Source organism: Eretmochelys imbricata, chromosome 3, assembly GCF_965152235.1.
Source record: "Eretmochelys imbricata isolate rEreImb1 chromosome 3, rEreImb1.hap1, whole genome shotgun sequence".
Taxonomy (NCBI): Eukaryota; Metazoa; Chordata; order Testudines; family Cheloniidae; genus Eretmochelys; species Eretmochelys imbricata.
In genome coordinates, this window is record NC_135574.1 from 5,803,371 (window position 1) to 5,820,854 (window position 17,484).

Sequence of the window (17,484 nt, forward strand, 5' to 3'; positions counted from 1 at the left end):
CAGCCATCTGTCTAATGGAGCTAAATCTGCCTCCTTTCAAACCTGGGCCAGAATCCACAGAACTCCTGGCATGCAGATAACACCCTGACCAGCACTTTCTCCAGGAGTGGTACCTGGGCAAAGGCCCCTTGATCAGCACATGATCCGACAGCACAGAGCCTACAGACTGTTTCCATTCACTGATGGTTCTTTATTGATGTGTTCTCTCTGACAATGTGTTCGGAGCTGTACAGGACACTAAATGTGGACAGTCCCTGACTCAAGAGCTTCCAGCCTAAGAGATGGAGATGGGACATGCTGGAAGCCCAGAGAGATAATGGTTAGGTTCTAATCTGGGGGACATCATGGAAGGAGCAAGTCTCACAAGGAGCATTTCTAAAGGACAGAGCATGGGAGATGGGCTGGCAAGCTTCATTTCTCTTCTCCAGCGTCCCGTCCTCCCTTAATAAAACACCTTCTCCAGGTACGCGTTCAGGAACATGCCGGTGGGATCCAACTCCTCCCGGATGGTGCAGAACTTCTGGAAGCCGGGATACATCTTCTCAAAGTCCTTCCGGGTACAGGTGTGAGCCTACAAGAGAGCGACTGTGTCACACAACCCCTGCCCACAAACACTGAGCAACAACAACAGCAGACATGAGCTCTCCGCCAGAGACACAGCAACAGAGTCCCGACCCCAGAGGCTTTACAATCAGAGCGGGACTAGCTGGCTCCATCTGGAGAGGAGCAGCACAGGGTGGTATGGTTGTTACAGATGGAAGGTCTGCGAAGTCCAGGGGTGGCAGGAGCTAAAACATACAGCTCTGCCCTGAAATCCCCCTGCCTCTGACACCTTTAGGGACATCTCCCTTGCTTTGTAAACCCAGGTCTGTGGCTCATTTCCAAGCCCAGCCTTGAGCGTCCACACTGCATGGTAAACCCGGGCTTACAATTGCTGGGCCCAGGTCTTCCAGTCATGCTAGTGCGTCCACACTGCACAACACAGACCTTCTGACTCAGGTCCACAGCTTGACCTGGGTCCACACTGCACAATGCCAGGGGTTGGACTGATTCACAGCAGGGCCTGGGCTCTGACCCACCCCCTGGCAGGGTCCTAGGGCCCAGGCTCTGAGTACTTGCTGACCTGACTCAGAGTGATTGGTGTGTGGACGGAAGAGGGACTTGGTCTCAAACCTGAACCAGAGCCTGGGTTCCGTGTGCAGTGTAGACAGACCCTCTATGTCTAAAGGGACCACTTTGCTCATCCATGAGATTCTAAAGGCCACGTTTGCCCTCATGAGTCCAGACTGAAAGCTAAGCCAAGCCACCCCTTCCCCCATCTCTCCTTCGCCCCCTGCCCTAGGAGGACCCTCACCTACCACCCGCCCCTCCTTGAATCTACTGAGGCCTTTCCCTTACCCCAGGGGGACAATGACTGATTCATGCCACCCCCACCCCTGCCTGGCCCCTGGCCCAACTCTCCTGTATATGGCTGGGAACCCGCAGCAGTGGAAATGGGGCACGTCAGAGAGGACAGGCCGGGGGGTTCCCAGATGAGCCAGATCAGGTCTCTGCCTCAGTGAGCATCCAGGCAGGCCCCACTGCACCTTTCCACCCACAGCAGCCACCCTCCTCGTTACCCTCAGAACCTGGAGTGTGGGTCAGGCCTGTCTAGTTCACGGGGTTAAAGAGCAAGGGCTGGGCTCAAAGACCAGGGCTCTGATTCCTCCCTGAGCCCACGGGCCAGGCTGCATCGGTACCTTTGCCCAGTGCGGTCGCCCCCCAGCCTTCTTCATGATGCTCTCGTAGGCCAGCCAATAGTCCAGCCGGGGCACGTCCTTCCCGTAGGGCCTGAGGGCACAGGGCAGAGTCAGTGGCTAGCAGCTGCCTCCGTCCCCCTTCACAGAGGGCTTCTTTGGCATTAAGACGACAAAGGGGGTACATGACGACAAAGGGGGTACATGACGACAAACTCATTCACCTCTTACACGGATGGGCCACTAGAGGGAGACAGAGCTACCCTCTCCTTCACAGAGGTTGTGGCTTCCCCCCCTGGGGGATGCTCATGGGACCCACGGGAGTTTGAGCCCCTGGGCTGGGTGCTGCTTCTGTAGCCAGCCCGACTCGGGCCAGCGGTGGGGTGTGAACCCGGCACCGTCAGCGCTGGAGGTAGCAGCTGCTGGCACATGAGCTCAAGGACGAACCCCGGCTGGGTAGGGCCTGCGGTAGACTCTGCTCCGGCTCAGATTAGGTGGGCCAGAGGCGCGCTCTGTCTCCAGGACCGGATTAAAACTGAGCCAAGGGCACCGGGGGTGAATGTCAGGAAGACCTTCTCGGGGGGGAGATGGATCTCTGCCGTGCACTGTCCCGCGGGAAAGACCCATCGCTTGGGACATTTAACATTGGTCAGGACAGAGCCCCGGAGAACAGGCTGGGTAACATTTTCGGGTCTGTGTTTGTCCAGCACAATGGGGACCTGGTCCATAACAGGGCCCGTAGACATCCCCACAATACGAACAATTAAGTAACAATAAGAATTCCCAGTGGGACAGGACCCAACAGCTCTTTTAATCTGGTTGTCCATGATCAAACCAACCAGCTGGGAGTAAATAATAAACTCAACAGTTAAAATCTCCATGACCCAGCCCGTATTGTAATCCCCGTGTGACATGTGGGGAAACTAAGGCACAGGGAGGCGACTTGACTGGCCCATGGTCCCATAGCCATGGAGCTGGGAACATAAGTCAGGACTCTCAAGCGAGTGGACAGTTTTTCTGCCCCTGGGCAGCAGAGGAAGGAAACTCTGGGGTCACCGGCCCACCAACTCCTAGCGGAGCACGAGCAGCGAGATCCGGATCGGCCGCGCCGTCGACGTCTGGTAACACCAGCTTCCAATGTCCACGTTAACTCTGCCTTGTGCTGCAGCCCCCGTCCTCTCGGCCCCCGGCCCTGCCAGAGCCAGAGCTGGCCGCAGCCCGTTCTTCCCGGCCCAGCCCCCGCTTTACCTGTACATGATGATGTTCATGTAGCAGCTGTCTCTCTGGAAACAGGGACTCAGCAAGATGTCGTCCCCCCGAGCAAAGCGCACCTCCACTGGGTAGTGGGCCACCACTTTGGGGTTGTTCTCCAGCACGGCCTTCAGCTCCAGCAGGGCCTCCTTCGTCTTCTCACTGCCCAGGTGCAAACGGCCCCCAGAGCGCACGTCAGCACTGGAGCCGCCATCTCGCTGCTGTGCCTCAAACCACCCGTCCCCACAGCGGGGCGAGTTCAGAGCCTGACCACCTCTGCCCCTAGCGCTGCAAGGGCAGGGGTTGCGGGTCGGGACTGAGGGGATCAGCAGAGCTGTTGGGGAGGGTGCCCCTGGTTGGAATAGCAGGGGGGCTGCGGCACGCTGGCAGAGCAGAGGGGGGGAAGCTTTCATAGCTGCCTGCATCGCACTTGGCTCTAGCTGGCATTAAAATCCCTCCCTTTTGTGAGTGATTAATTTACGGAGTCGTTATCAATTTAGCTTACGGAGTCGTTATTAGAGCTAAGCCGGGACCAGAACCACCTTCCAGCCTCTCGCCACCAGCAGAGCTGGTCCCTGCAGGACGGCCCCTCAGGCTAACAGGGAAGCGATGCTGCTCTGAGTTTTCTGTGCATGTGTTTGGAGAGATTCCCCCCACATACACACGCCCCCAGGGTTTAACCCCAGCGGCCGGGCCCTGCATTTCAGCGCTTCATGCCCGGTGTGCTCTCAAGAGGCGACGAATTCACCCTTCTGTGTCTGTTTGAGAGGAACATGCAAATGGAGGAACCAGTTTGGGTCCTAGTGCACCGGTGGCTGGGTTACCCACCTGGGGTGGGAATCTGCTGATTGGTCCCACATGGAACAAAACCAGAGTGTGAAAGCAGTAACCCGCTTCGAGGAGTAACCCTCCAAGGGTATTAGGTACCTGACCTCAGTGGGAGTTAAGCCACAGGGAGTTAGGATCTGGACCTAAATTCTGTGGGTCTCTTCAGGTCTTCAAGTGTCAGGGGGATAGCCGTGTTAGTCTGGATCTGTAAAAGCGGCAAGGAGTCCTGTGGCACCTTACAGACTAACGGACGTATCGGAGCGGGAGCTTTCGCGAAACCTTATGCTCCAGTACGTCTGTTAGTCTACACGAAGCCACAGGACTCTTTGCCGCTTCATGTCTTCAGTAGTTCAAGGCTCTCTCAGCCCTGTCCCCACATACCCCTAAGCTGTGCTGGGCTAGCAACTTGCTCAGTCATTGGGGGGGCAGGCGGGGGAAGGGGGAGGCTTCCTTTATACATCCTTGGATATGCCAATTAATCTAAATGGCTAGGGCAGTCATGTGACCTACAGCAGTGCTCCAAGCATGCCCTGGTCCCGGGTTGAGGAGACACAAGCTGCGCTGTAATGGCTAGAACAGGGATTCGTTAGTGAGGCAGCTGGATACAGACAGACCCTGAGTTTCTCTCAGGTCTCTGCTGCCAGCATCACAGCACAGTGGGGCCCCGTAAGCCCTGGCCTGGGCCCAGCCATCCTGCAAGGGATTGCTGATTACCCCAGAGCCTGGCCGTCTCGCAAACCCCCAGCCTGGACGTCCGTGTGCTCTGGAGGCATCCAACGGTTGCTGAGCAGATGAGTCACGGGAAGGAGCTTTCCAGAGCCTGGCTCCTGCCTGAGCGTGACTAGTGCACTGTTCAGTCATTGCCCTCACACCCCAAGCTTGAGATGCTGCGCCCCCTTTTCTGGCCTTGCACCCCAGCAGAGATGTCAGCCTCAGAGCACTGCTGGGAGCCAAAGGGGCCAAAGCTCACTCGGACATGCCACCCCCCTTAGAATCAGAGCAATGTCGGGCTGGAAGGGCCCTCGGGAGGTCCTGGAGATCAGCCCCCTGCGCTGAGGCCGTACAATCTGGAGGCTGCAGTGACAGTGCCCTAGAGGGTTCCTAAACCTCCTAGTACCTACAGAGGAGGAGATTTCAGAGAGTAGGCTCTTTAATCTAGCCAAAGGTAGATCAAGGCAGAGCAGCTGGGAGTTGAAGCGAGATAAAGTCAGGCTAGAAATAGGATGCATAGGATTAACTGCGAGGGTAATTCATCACTGGGGCAGCTCACCTAGGGACATGGTGGATTCTCCATCATGCAGAGTCTGTAACTCAGGCCTGGGTGTCTCTTTCTAACAGATCTGCTCTAGCTCATCCAGAAGCTCTGGGCCTGATGCAGGAATCGCTGGATGAGATGTGATGGCCTGTGCTCTAAGGAGATCAGACTACTCAGCGTACTGCTCCCCTCTGGCCTTACACATCTATCAGTCTGGACCTGTGTGAGCAGGAGGAAGTTTCAGCAAAACGCCCTCAGGAAGCCCAGATCATGGGCCCGATTTGAGGCCAGTGAAACTCCACCAGCTGGATGGGAGCTGGAACATGGATGGCTCTGGCCCAGGGAGTGGAAACGCCCACAGGACCCATGCAGCCAAAGGAAATCCTTCACATCAGGAGCTGTCGCTTGTATGCCAGAGACCCCCAGAGTCCCCAGCTGAGATCAGGGCCCGCTGGGCTGGGCAAACACAGAGCAAGAGACAGGTGGGGAGCAGCCTGGCTCAGGGGCCAAGTGAATGTGAGGCAAAAAGCAAAGCCAGGGAACAGGGGAAGGCGGAACAAGGCCATAGCCAGATTTCCACCCTCAAACCCCCCACACGCTGCATTCCCCCTCCTTCCCTCCCTCCACCATTCAGCCCCCGGCCCTTCCCTGGCCATGTGGTTCTAAGCTAGGGGGCTGAGGGTGGATTGCACCCTCAGCAAGTTTGCAGATGACACGAAACTGGGAGGAGAGGTAGATACGCTGGAGGGTAGGGATAGGATACAGAGGGACCTAGACAAATTAGAGCTTTGGGCCAAAAGAAATCTGATGAGGTTCAACAAGGACAAGCGCAGAGTCCTGCACTTAGGACAGAAGAATCCCATGCACCGCTACAGACTGCCACTGCTGATTTCTTCTCACACATGGGTAACCACCAGATGTCACTGGTAATTCAAGCAGTGTGTGTAAGGTATTTGTTTAATTTTGTGTTGTAAAAGCATTTGTACACCTCCTTTGCACCCTGACATAACTTTCTCGCCATCAGAGAAAGAACGTAAAGTATTTTGAGGGTCAAGACCCAGTTCATGGAGGTCTTTCCAAATTTATTGTGTAATATCTTCAGTGATGAGGCCATGCAATTGGGCCTCCAATAAGTCTCTCCTTGGTTTTGCCATCAGTGGAATAGTATAAAACAGTGGACACATTTTCTACATTCACAGCAACCCTTGTCAAGTTCTTCTGCCTGAAACGTGATATTACCTCGCCACTTTTCTGAGTATCTTCAACAGTGACTTTCAAAAGCATCCTCCTCACTGCATCAATCATTTCATTCTGAATTGCAGCAGAAGTGTACTTTGCATTTTTCAGAGTGGTTTTCAGAGCATCCTTGAATTTTGGATCTTGTCCCGCAGTAGACTTAAGTAGGTTGATGAGAATTCCTGAGGAACTGTTCAGAGTAAGATCTAAATCCTTGGTGTTTATGGTACCTTGATCTCCTCTCAGAGGCAATTCATTGATTATCACAGCAAACTGGAGAATTTTTGCCAAGGCTTTTAAATAGTACCTGTTTCTTTCAATTTGAGGGCATGACACCAAAGCAGGAATGGTGGCACCTGAAAAAGGAAGTTATGATGAAATAACTATCAGAATCAAATTCATAATTCAGTAACTTCCCTGGGCAAACGAATACTGAAATCATAAAACTAGTACATTTTTTGTATGCTGGAGCTTTCCTCAAGATAAGGGATTTATTATAGGCTGAAGAGCCTGTTTTTAAAAGGTTTCAGAGTGGTAGCCATGTTAGTCTGTATCAGCAAAAAGAACGAGGAGTATTTCTGGCACCTGAGAGACTAACAAATTTGTTAGTCTCTAAAGTGCCACAAGTACTCCTCGTTTTTTGTTTTTAAAAGGTTTTTTCCCCCCTCTCTCTTTTGCTCTCCTGTTCTCCTCTCCTCCCCCTCCCCCCCCCATGGCATGATGACTCATGGTTATGGAGGTGGGGAAAATTCCCCCCTTAGTTTTCCACAACTAGGCTTTTCTTATCAGATTCAAGTTGCTTCAATGTTTTCCCATTAACTTTAATGGTCCACCATTGTCTTTTCCGGGTTGTACTTGGAGGTACTTGGAGCTAGTCTCTGGCTGGGGAGGTGGCCCCTCCCGGTCTGATTGTTTCAGCTCTTGGTAGTCAGGTGGAGCTCAATGTTGCAGCACAAATTATGCACACATTTGTATACAGACAAAGTCTCAAAGGGGGAGTGTGAATACCAGCCTCTCGCACCCCCTTTCTTCTGGTTAACAACAGCTATAGGGGAGGATGCCCGGGAGCCTGCACAGATGATGATACACACAGCTTGAATACGTTACAGAGTAGCAGCCGTGTTAGTCTGTATTCCCAAAAAGAAAAGGAGGACTTGTGGCACCTTAGAGACTAGCAAATTTATCTGAGCATAAGCTGTAGCTCACGAAAGCTTATGCTCAAATAAATTTGTTAGTGTCTAAGGTGCCACAAGTCCTCCTTTTCTTCTTACAGCTTGAATAGAGACTAGGACTAAGATTCACATCTGCAGCCTCCACCTACTGTGGGCATTCCAGGTGTATAACACTGACCTTGCTCTTTGGTGATTTCCATACAAGACTCCAAATGAGAGGACAAATGGTTCTTGACAATTTGTTTAATAGAAAGATTAAAAAACCTTATTTTGTTATAAAAAAATAATCTCCCCGACTTTACGGATCCCTGGCTCTGTTTAGTGAAAAAAGCTTTTCCCACTTGGGAGCCATACCTTGTCACTGCTGCTGAATTAATTTAGATTTGGCCCATGTAGTCAAGGTGTCAACATAACCCAGTCATGGTCCAACATTAAACCGTCTTAAACAAGGTCTGGGGTTTGGTACACTGGACCTCAGCCTGCTTAGCACCATGGCAAACACACTAGAAAATTCAGACCAAAGGTTAGAAATTGATTGACTGAAACACACAAAGGGAAAAGAGTCAAAATGAGATAAAGAGCGTTGAAACTCAGATAGATGTGTTCATGCAAAACAAAACAATCAAAACCCGTCCAAGTCCTTTTTTTTCTTTTCTTTTTGAGGCAGTGAATATTGGTTAAACAGCCCTTCCTGATGGGGGAGAAAGGGATTAGTTCTAATGTTCCCATCTGAATGGGGAATGATAGTCACTTTCCTGCCTTACACAAAACCTGGAACACAGCTCTGTATAGCTAAAAAGTTTGGTTTTTTTCACCAACAGAAGTTGGTCCAATAAAGATGTTACCTCACCCACCTTGTCTCTCTTAGACCAAACAGGCAAACACTGACACAGACAGGAAAGAAGAGGTGGGGGGAGTACGGCTTTTCTGGATGTTCTCAGGATAGAGGGTGGCTGGTCAGTCACGGGCAGATGCTTTGGGCTAGCAGGCAGGTCACCATGACAGCTGTTGTTCTGGACTTCAGCTCCCCTCCCCAGTCAGAGACATCAGCTGGTTGGTCTGATCAGGTCCTTCTCATTCACTGATCCTTCTCAGGCCAGGCCGAGCTAGATGGGCCCTCTCCTCTTACCTCGCTGGTGCTGGTGCCCTGCAGCAAAGGTGAGTTCAGGGTCAGGTGGAAAGCCAAGAGAAGGAGAGAGCACAGAGCAGACACGAAGAAGGTGGGGGCAGAAAGGAGTGGAAGCGGGAGGGGGAAACAGAGCAGGAGCTCACACGTGGGGGATCCTTGCTGGTGCAGCGATCATGATCAGATGTCCTCACGCAAGTTCTGGTGTCATGGCAACAATACGTCCACCGCTGCCACAGTGATGGTAAAAGTTCTTCTATGTTCTCCCCCAAAGTCTCTTTCTACAGGCCCCAAACAGGCGGGGGGTGAATAACCATCCTCTCATGATTCTGTCCACCAGTTAGGCCTTATTTCCGACAGGCCAGTTTTGGTTCCTTGATTTCCGCTCCTCTTGTTTACCAGCCATGACCTGATCACAGAGCAGGAGCAATAGGCCCGTTCTGCTTAAATTCATTCAGCCTCCGTCGCCTCCCTTTTTCTCAAACAGCTTTATATAACAGAGCCTTGCAGCCATTCAGGAACCTTCACCCACTTCTCAGCAGGGGAGCTGACAATCAGGGTACATTTGTAGGCCAGTTATCACAATGCTGCCAGCCAGTTCTGCCCCCCCGTGTCATCGGCCCCATTCAGAACACAGGCCGTTAATGGAGAAGACGGGATTTCAGCAGCCAGGCCAAGGGGGTAGAAAGTTCTTTTGGAATGACACGGGCCACCTATCGATATTCGAGCTTCTAGCATAAATGGATCCACGTCAGTGAGCAGGAAGGAATCCCCGTGATAACATTACGCAGGTCAGCATGCTATCTTGTGGAGGGGGAGGATGTTCCCGCTTTTGAAACCCCAGGACTGACCGCACGGCTGGAGCCAAGATGGGTTATTTGTCCGATTTGGGCTGGCGGAGGGAGCCACAGAGACTAACTCCACGCTACCCTCTGCCCCCAGCGGAGTCCCTCCAGGGCAGGGCATGGCCCGTGCCCACGGCACGTGAGCAGGGCAGTGTGGGGGAGCGCACCCTGCCTGCCCCGTCTCCAGGGAGAGAAAGAGGACTTCCGCACCACCGACCGTCACGCCCATGCCTCCCAGTGGCATTAGACTGAGCTAGGAAGGCCTCGTCCCGTCTGTGGCATCCCCGTCCTCAGGGGCATGGGCTCTGGGGGCTGGGACCAAGGGAGTGGGGTCCGGGGGGGGCGGGGGTTGGGAAGAAGAGGCTGTTCACATGTCAAAGCCCATTCACTGGTTTACCTCGACCTGCGGCTATTGCCTGAATGAAGCAGAATAAACTGGAGGCAGTCTCTGCAGTGGCAGAGCCCCCAGGAAGGAAGGAAGCGAGGAGGAGACCAGTGTCTGGGCGGCTCAGCTGGACGCACTCTCCTTGTGTGTGGCCAGGTAGTGGCGTCCAGCCCCCGTCACGGCACTCGGGCTCAGACCCCGCCGTGCGAAGAGGGAGGGGGGCGTTTCTTCAGCTGCCTCCAGAGGTTCTGGCCAACAGGCAGCTGAAGAGGCCCAGGTACGTCTAGAGGAGCTTTGGGAGACAATAACTGTGGCAGAGAGGAAGGGCAGTGGTGTGTCTGAGACTTGGGATGCTGGAGGTCTGGATTCAAGTCCCACGTTGGCCACAGACTTGGGCAAACGTCACTGCATGATGTGGGCCTGAGTCCAACCACTCGGGCTGCCAACTTTCGAATCGCACAAAACTGAACACCCCTGCCCCGCCCCTTCCCCGAGGCCCTGCCCCTGCCCCGCCCCTTCTCTGAGGCCCCGCCCGCTGCTCGCTCCATCCCCCCTCCTTCTGTAGCTCACTCTCTCCCACCCTCATTCACTTTCATCGGGCTGGAGAAGGGGGGGTGCGGGAGGGGAGTGCGGGCTCTGGCTGGGGGTGCAGGCTCATGGGGTGAGGCTATGGATGAGTGGTTTGGGGTGCAGGAGAGGGCTCCAGGCTGGGGCAATGGTTGGGGTGCGGGGGTGGGGGTATGGACTCTGGACTCAGGGTGCGGGCTCCAAGTGGGGCCAGAAATGAGGGGTTCGGGTACGGGAGAGGGCTCTGGGCTGGGGGAGGGGGTTAGAGTGGGGGGGGGGGCTCCGGCTGGTGGTACGGGCTCTTGGGTAGGGCCAGGGATGAATGTTTTGGGGTGCAGGAGGGGTCTCCGAGCTGGAGCCAAGGGGTTCGGAGTGCGGGAAGGGGTGTGGGCTCTGTCTGCATGGACATGAGGATTAATTAATGGTTGTGAATGCAGTTTGATTGTATGGTGGCTGTGGATTATAAAAGAATTATGGGCCTGGCTAGGGCTCCCCTCTCCCGCTAAGGTTGATTCCAGGGCTGCCAGTGAGCTACTGCGGAGCGAGTGTCTGCTCCCGCCTTTCAGTGCCGGTACCTCGCTCCTCTCTTGTAAGGGCTTCGAGTACCAAAGGCAGCAGATCAACCCCTGAGCCCGGCTAAGCCCATTCTGGGCATGGTGCAGGCCAAGAACGTGAGGATCTGTTGTGGTGTTTATCGGCCACATTGCAGCCTATGCTCATGCTGTGCTAACTATCCCGTATCTTCAAGTTGTGGTGATTTACTCCTCAAAGCGGCTTCTTGTTCCCTCTGAAATATCCTTCTCTCGGCCATGTGTGACTGGCGCAGATTTGGTTTTACTGAAGTGTTTCTGCCTAATTCCACTCGTCCAGTTTCCCCCCCAAGTCTGTTTTCCCCTCGGAGTTGTTGGGGACACTGGGGCATGGCCACTAGGTAACTCGAGGGGATGGAAGACCACGAGTGTCGATGAAGCCCCCTCGCACTAGGCCCAGGTGTCCTTGGCCCCCGCCCCCCGCCTGGAGGCACTCGCAGCAGCTCTGCGTACTAGGCCCAAGTGTCCTTGGCCCCCCGACCTGGAGGCACTCACAGCAGTTATGCTGAGGATCTGCAACAATATGTTGCAGAGTCAGACTGCCTGAAACTAAGGAAGGCCACAGAGGGCAGATATGGAAGAACAATGGTGAATAAAGCAGCTTTATGTATGGTTTAACAAATGATACAGAGAATCAGGGAACTAGCTGGGAACTGGATTGGCTGGCTATATGGATACTTGGGGCAGCTTGCTATTGGATAAGTATGCTGGGAAAAAGGATGTATAAAAGCCTGTGTAACTTCCTGCTCTGGGTGCAGGATTTGAGATTTTATTCTCCCTGTACCTTTTTGCAGCTGCAAATAAACTTTTCTGCTTCTCCACCCCGTTGTGATTATTGGGTGTAGCACACTGGGTAACGAACCACTCAAGCTGTTGTTCAGCGTCTCGGCCCTGGGTGCCGGCAACAGAGTGAATAATTAGCCCGCTCCTTTGCTCACCACCCTGCCTTTCCTAGGGCGGCTGAAATACCCGCTTCCCAAACACTGGCCTTTGGTCCTGACTGCTCCATGCCTGAGCGCATCCCTGGCCTCCTACAACCTAGTGCTCAGCACACGCCAACGCCGGCTGCTTTCGGCCACAGGGTCTCTGTGCGATCGGCCTAGGGTGACTTCTCCCCCTCCCTGATGAGGAGAAGGGGTTCCAGCCGGGATCTACCACCTCTCAGGTGAGCGTCCCAATCACTGGGCTACAGGGGGAGTCTTGCTTTTCCCTGGCCCAATTAATATTTCACTGACTCCTCACAGCGGAGCTCATGATTAGGGTACATTTGTAGGCCCCATTATTACCACATTCCTCTTACGGGTCCCCACTGATGTTTGAGAAAGTGGCACATTCTCACCTTTATACGGCCCGCACCACCATACCAGCTCGCGAGCCCTATGATGTACATTTCCTCATTTCCTAGCTGGGGAAACTGAGGCATTGGAAGGGCTTTTTGTTTTTTTTAAGGGACAGGTTTTCCAGTGTTCAGCACCCACAATTGGGACCAGACCTTCAGAGGTGCTCAGCAGCCAGCTGCTCTGCTTGTGACCCTGGTGTTTAAACTGGAGCAGGGATTGCTTGTGAATCTGGTCCTTGGGGACTCACTCAAGGTCACATAGTCTGGGGCACAGCGCAGAGTTGGACCCCCATCTCCTGAGTCTCATGCGAGTGCCTGGCCCTGACTCTCGTTCCTCTGCCAGCCGGGGGCTGGACTCTGCCCTGAATAAGGCTTTCCTCTGATGCTCGTTCAATGGCTTGTATGCAGTGAGTGGGGAGGGTCCCAGTTCAGATCCCAGTGGACGGTGCCTGCGTTCTGAAAAGGCCACCAACGAGCATTGTTATTGTACAGCAAGGGGTGGACTGGCAAAGTGCCCATGGATGTCAGTGGAGTTGTGCTGACTGACACCAGTGAGGACCCTCCCCTCCCACGGCTGGAAGTTGAGTTCCTTTTTCCCTACTAGGAGCTGGTCCCTGTGGGGCAGGGCGGGGGCACATGGGCAGGGACTGGTGTGGGGGAAGCCAGCACTGTCTCCAGCTGTGTTGAACTTATCCCCAGGGCTTCAGTCTCCAGAGCTGCTTTTACCAGCACTTTGAAAACCTCGGACTCACGCCCTTCTTTTCCACAGTGAAAACCCCACAGATTTCAGCAGAAGTCTCTCCCGGTGGCAAATGTTCACATTTAATCAGCATGGCTGAACTGTGAAAGGGGAGGGGGCAGCCCAGCCCAGCTGCCCTCGGAGTCACTAAACCTGAACCCCTCACTCTGCTCTCACTCGGGGTGGAGGGAAAGACAATCCAGGCACAGGTGTCAGAGTCGCAGCTGTGTTAGTCTGTATCTGCAAAAAGAACAGGAGGACTTGTGGCACCTTAGAGACTAACAAATTTATTAGAGCATAAGCTTTCGTGAACTACAGCCCACTTCATCGGAGCCAGGCACAGACGCACTCAGCTCTGAGCTGCCGGCACTTCCAGCAGCACTGGGAATGGGCCTTTAAAACTCGCTGGAAAAGCCACCCACGGAAACCAGGCCCAGCTGAACACAGCTCTTGGAGTCACAGCAGATAGTTCCACAATGCGTTATTTACCTCTTCACATAACACAAGAACCAGGGGTCACACAAGGAAATGAATAGGCAGCAGGTTTAAAACTAACACAAGGAACTGGATGACAAGAGGATGGATCACTCAACAAATTGCCCTGTTCTGTTTATTCCCTCTGAAGCATCTGACACTAGCCAGTCAGAAGCCAGGATACTGGATCTGTGTGAAATGACAGGGTGGTCTTAGTCCTGTTTCAATCTGGCAAACCCCAGGAATAGTCTTATCTCAGCTACCTAGGGCTGAGTGAGAATAGAACTCTGAACCACCATCTCTCTCCAGGAGCTGGCCCCTCCAGGTAATGGCTGAAGGACGTTGATAAGGGATGATGGTACGTATGGAAATATCCCACTGCTTCCACCTATGCTCTGTGAGCAGAGCATATTGGTCGCCAGCCTTCACCTTGTTTAGCAACAGTAAGTTCACTTCTAAGAATCCCAAAGGACCCGCGGCAGGGCTGAGAATCTGCAGCAGCTGAGTCTGCCCGGAACGCCTTTGGCAATGTGGGAAGAGGACGAACCATGCACTAGTTCACTCGCCGATACATTGGAATGTACCAACCAGCCTCTGTTAAGCGGCTAATTCGCTAGGTCGCACTTTGCCCTCGGCCTGGGGATGAAGCTGTGGAATAGGCCGTGGGCACGTTGTGCAGCTTTTAATGACCTTTGGTCCTGCCCAGCTGGCGTGTTGAATCAAAGCTGCTGATCTGTTACAGAGGCCGATGTTCCAATGGTCGCCCAGCCTTGCATTCAAGGGTCACAGACACAACTGCATTTTACGCCGCTGGACCAAAGCTTGCTGAGGTCTGATAACAGGAGCATGAATTAACGGAGCCTGTGGCGGGGCGGGACTCACCACCATGGCGTCTCCTGCTGGTCGTCCAGGGAATTAGCTTCTCTAGCCTCCGGAGTGCCCTCTGTCGGCCGGTGTCTTGCCCACCGCTGGCCCCGTGTCCCTCCTGGACCCCGGTGCCCTTCTAGACCAGGGTTCTGCCCCCAGCAGTAACCCCCAATCTCCGAGTCTCCCTTCTCCGGGGAACCCCCTACCCTCTATCCCCACCTTACCTCAGTGGCTACTGCCAGTCACCATCTAGCCCCCGCTCACTGGGGCAGACTGCAATATATAAGCCATTCATCATCAGCAAGGAGGGTTTTGGACCTGCTGTCTTTGTCTACCCTGGGCTGCGCCTTTGCAACCCCAGTACCCTTCCCAGCCTTTAACAAGGCCTGCAGCCTGGGGGGTTTCCAGGCTGGAGCTCCCGAGCAACCTTGGCCTTCTCCCAGCCATGCTCCACTCCAGGTACCCTGTCCAGCTCCTGGGCAGCAAGGTCCTGTCTCTCCAGAAGCTAGAGAGAGACCGTCAGCCTCTGGCCCACTGCCCTCTTATAAGGGCCAGCTGGGCCCTGATCAGGCTGACCAGAACTGTGGCTGCTTTCCCCCAATCAGCCTAGCTTTTTCACAGCCGCAGCCCTCTCCAGGGCTGCTTTAACCCTCTCAGGGCAGAAGTGGGGTGATCACCCCGCTACAGAGCCACAGGAACTCGGCGTGAATGTGTCACTTGGACAGGGGCTGAACCCAGAATTATTCACTTCTTCGCACCAAACGTGGCTAAGAAAACGTCTGTGGGGAATTGGATCGAGGGGCAATGTTAGATCCCATCCGTTCAAGGAGTTTCCCAGGGCGATTTGAAGACCCCGGGAGAAGATGATGCAGACGCCATTATGCCAAGTAGCAAAAAGCCCCAAGGTCATCAGCATTAGAGAGAATATGTCGGTTATTAAGGAAATGGGGTAGGCAAAGTATCAGACCTGGGGAACAGGCTCCAGGGCCTTTGGCCTCTACGCCCCTGGTTCAAAAAGGAGCGGGAGCAAGAGTCGATCTCAGCTGGAGTCCGATCTCTGGTAGGAAGTTTTCCAGCTCAGAAAAGCCAGTGTCCCATTGGGCACCATTTTAGCGCTTTGCGGGCAGTGCAACGACTGAAGAGCTGTGGAGAGTGAACTCCCCTCTCATCCTTAATACGGGAAAGACACATGGGACTGCTAGATACCAGCAAACCGCCCGGCTCAGCACGAGCTGGCAGCTCCTGGGGATCAGTGACTTCTGAGCAGGTTCTGAAGCTTTATAAAGCAGCTGCCTGTCCACCAGCAGGGGTTTGAGCCAGAGCTCAGTGGCGTATGGGGCAGGTGCTGGTGGCCTGTGATAGACTAGACGATCCGCTGGTCCCTTCTGCCCCGAAACTCTATGACATAAATACATCCCGGCCTGGAGTTAACAAGCAACGTCCTTGCCTCCTGACACACTGTTTCATAACTCCACCTAAAGGATGCCTGGCACGCGCTCCCCAGCCTTGCAGGTGACCGGCCAGCTCTTCTCACAGGGGACCAGCCGGGCACCTCTGCACCCAGCCTGCGAGCGGCTGCAGCTAATTATGAAGTTAATAATAGAGCTGTTAACAGCCAGTCCCCTTTCGCCACCTGCCATTTATTTGGCCGTAGATCATTTATCAGAGGCCCCCACACGCTTCCTAAAGATCGCCTGGTCCAGATTTATCGTCCCTCCTGCGGTCAGCACTCATTGTCCCGGGGGACGTGATGAATAGTTATGGCTTTTCCTTTCATGAGCTGCATGCATGTGTGTGTGTGGGGGGAGTTCCCTTAGCTCTGCCCCACAGCAGCTGTCTGCCCCCAGAGAGCCAGGACTTCTGAGCGGGCTTTTAGACAAGATGGGAACCCCTGGCCTGGAATGCTCCTGGCTATTAACCTACAACCTCCTCTGTTTGCTGGGTCCAGCTCTGACAGCCAGGGGTCTGGGAGAAGCGGGTCCCAGGACACCTCAGCCCAGCTATTCTCAGTGTGTAGCATGGGACAATTGGGGGCATTTGTTCTTCTCCCTCTTGCAGCACTGACCAGGCGCTGGGGTTTCAGTCACTGTTATTAGTGCCGGTCTCCTGGGAGCTAGGGATGGTTGTTATCGTCCTCCGGATGGATTTATTCTCACCACACCCGGTTCACACAGGGAGCCCCAGGGCCAGGTTTGTTAAGGTGTTTACTTGCCTAAAGATGCAGATTTCTTGTGGGATTTTCGCCCAGATCCTCAAATGTAGTTAGGTGCCTAACTCCCATTGGTTACAGTGGGAGTTAGGCACTTTGTAACAGCATGGTTGCCCATGGGCTGGAGAGCCTGAGACTAAGCCAGCCCTGAGGACCAGATGAGCCCCAGCTGAGAGCAGGCAGCGAGTTCCTATCTCTCTGCACAAGGGAGCAGGGAGCTGCCAGGGGGCGGGTGGTGGGGAGAAGTAGTCGGAGGGGGAGGCCGGGTCGTAACCTGGGGGATGCTCAGGAACAGAAACCTGAGACCCTGTATCTGGCGTGAAGATGCAGCAAAGACTGGCTCCTGCAGAGGCGCTGAACTGGGACCCAGCTCTGGCCAAGCGGGATGGGAACCCCCAACTAAGGGGAGAGAGACACTGAACTGGAGGGCCAGAGTGTACCTGAGGACGGAATAATTTGGGCCCCAAATTTTCCCATGGACTGGGTGGAGTCTGTTTGAGGAGCCCTGTGAAGGAGGAAACAAGGGTGGGGCGGTGGCACCCCTGGCCATGAGGAGGCGCTGTGGAGACAGTAAGCGGCCGACCTGGTTACATACCTCATTACCATGGAGGATCTGGGGCCTAGGCACTTTTGAAACCCTACCAGGCTCCCACCTGCACCCCGTTAAACATTGGATGCGGTGGGTACGTCTACACGGAAGCTGGGAGGTGTGATTCCCAGTGCCGCACATGGCAGCTCTGCTTGAGCGAGCGCCTGAAAACTGCACCGTGGCTGCCCGGTGCCCCAGGGGGCAGGTGGGATTTAACGCCAGCAGCTACCCCCTGCTGCCGCGGCCATGCCGCTGTTTGTAGGCGCTCGCTCCAGC

General features: G+C 54.3%; 2 protein-coding genes across 2 annotated transcripts in view; one reads left to right on the top strand and one right to left on the bottom strand.

The window, feature by feature from the left end:
* Positions 1-442: 442 nt before the first annotated feature.
* Positions 443-4,588, bottom strand: LOC144261879 (L-gulonolactone oxidase-like). The gene is made up of 4 exons (XM_077811452.1): positions 4,530-4,588; positions 2,985-3,275; positions 1,740-1,830; positions 443-571 (listed from the first exon to the last, which is right to left on the bottom strand). Exons 1-4 carry the CDS (start codon positions 4,586-4,588, stop codon positions 443-445), a joined length of 570 nt encoding a protein of 189 aa, XP_077667578.1.
* Positions 4,589-7,026: 2,438 nt separating this feature from the next.
* Positions 7,027-17,484, top strand: part of LOC144261880 (L-gulonolactone oxidase-like) — a 54,156-nt gene continuing 43,698 nt past the window's right edge. Inside the window, exons 1-3 of the mRNA XM_077811453.1 lie at positions 7,027-7,045; positions 8,574-8,636; positions 9,991-10,111. Coding sequence (XP_077667579.1) covers positions 7,027-7,045; positions 8,574-8,636; positions 9,991-10,111 — 203 coding nt within the window. The remainder of the gene's footprint in view (positions 7,046-8,573; positions 8,637-9,990; positions 10,112-17,484) is intronic.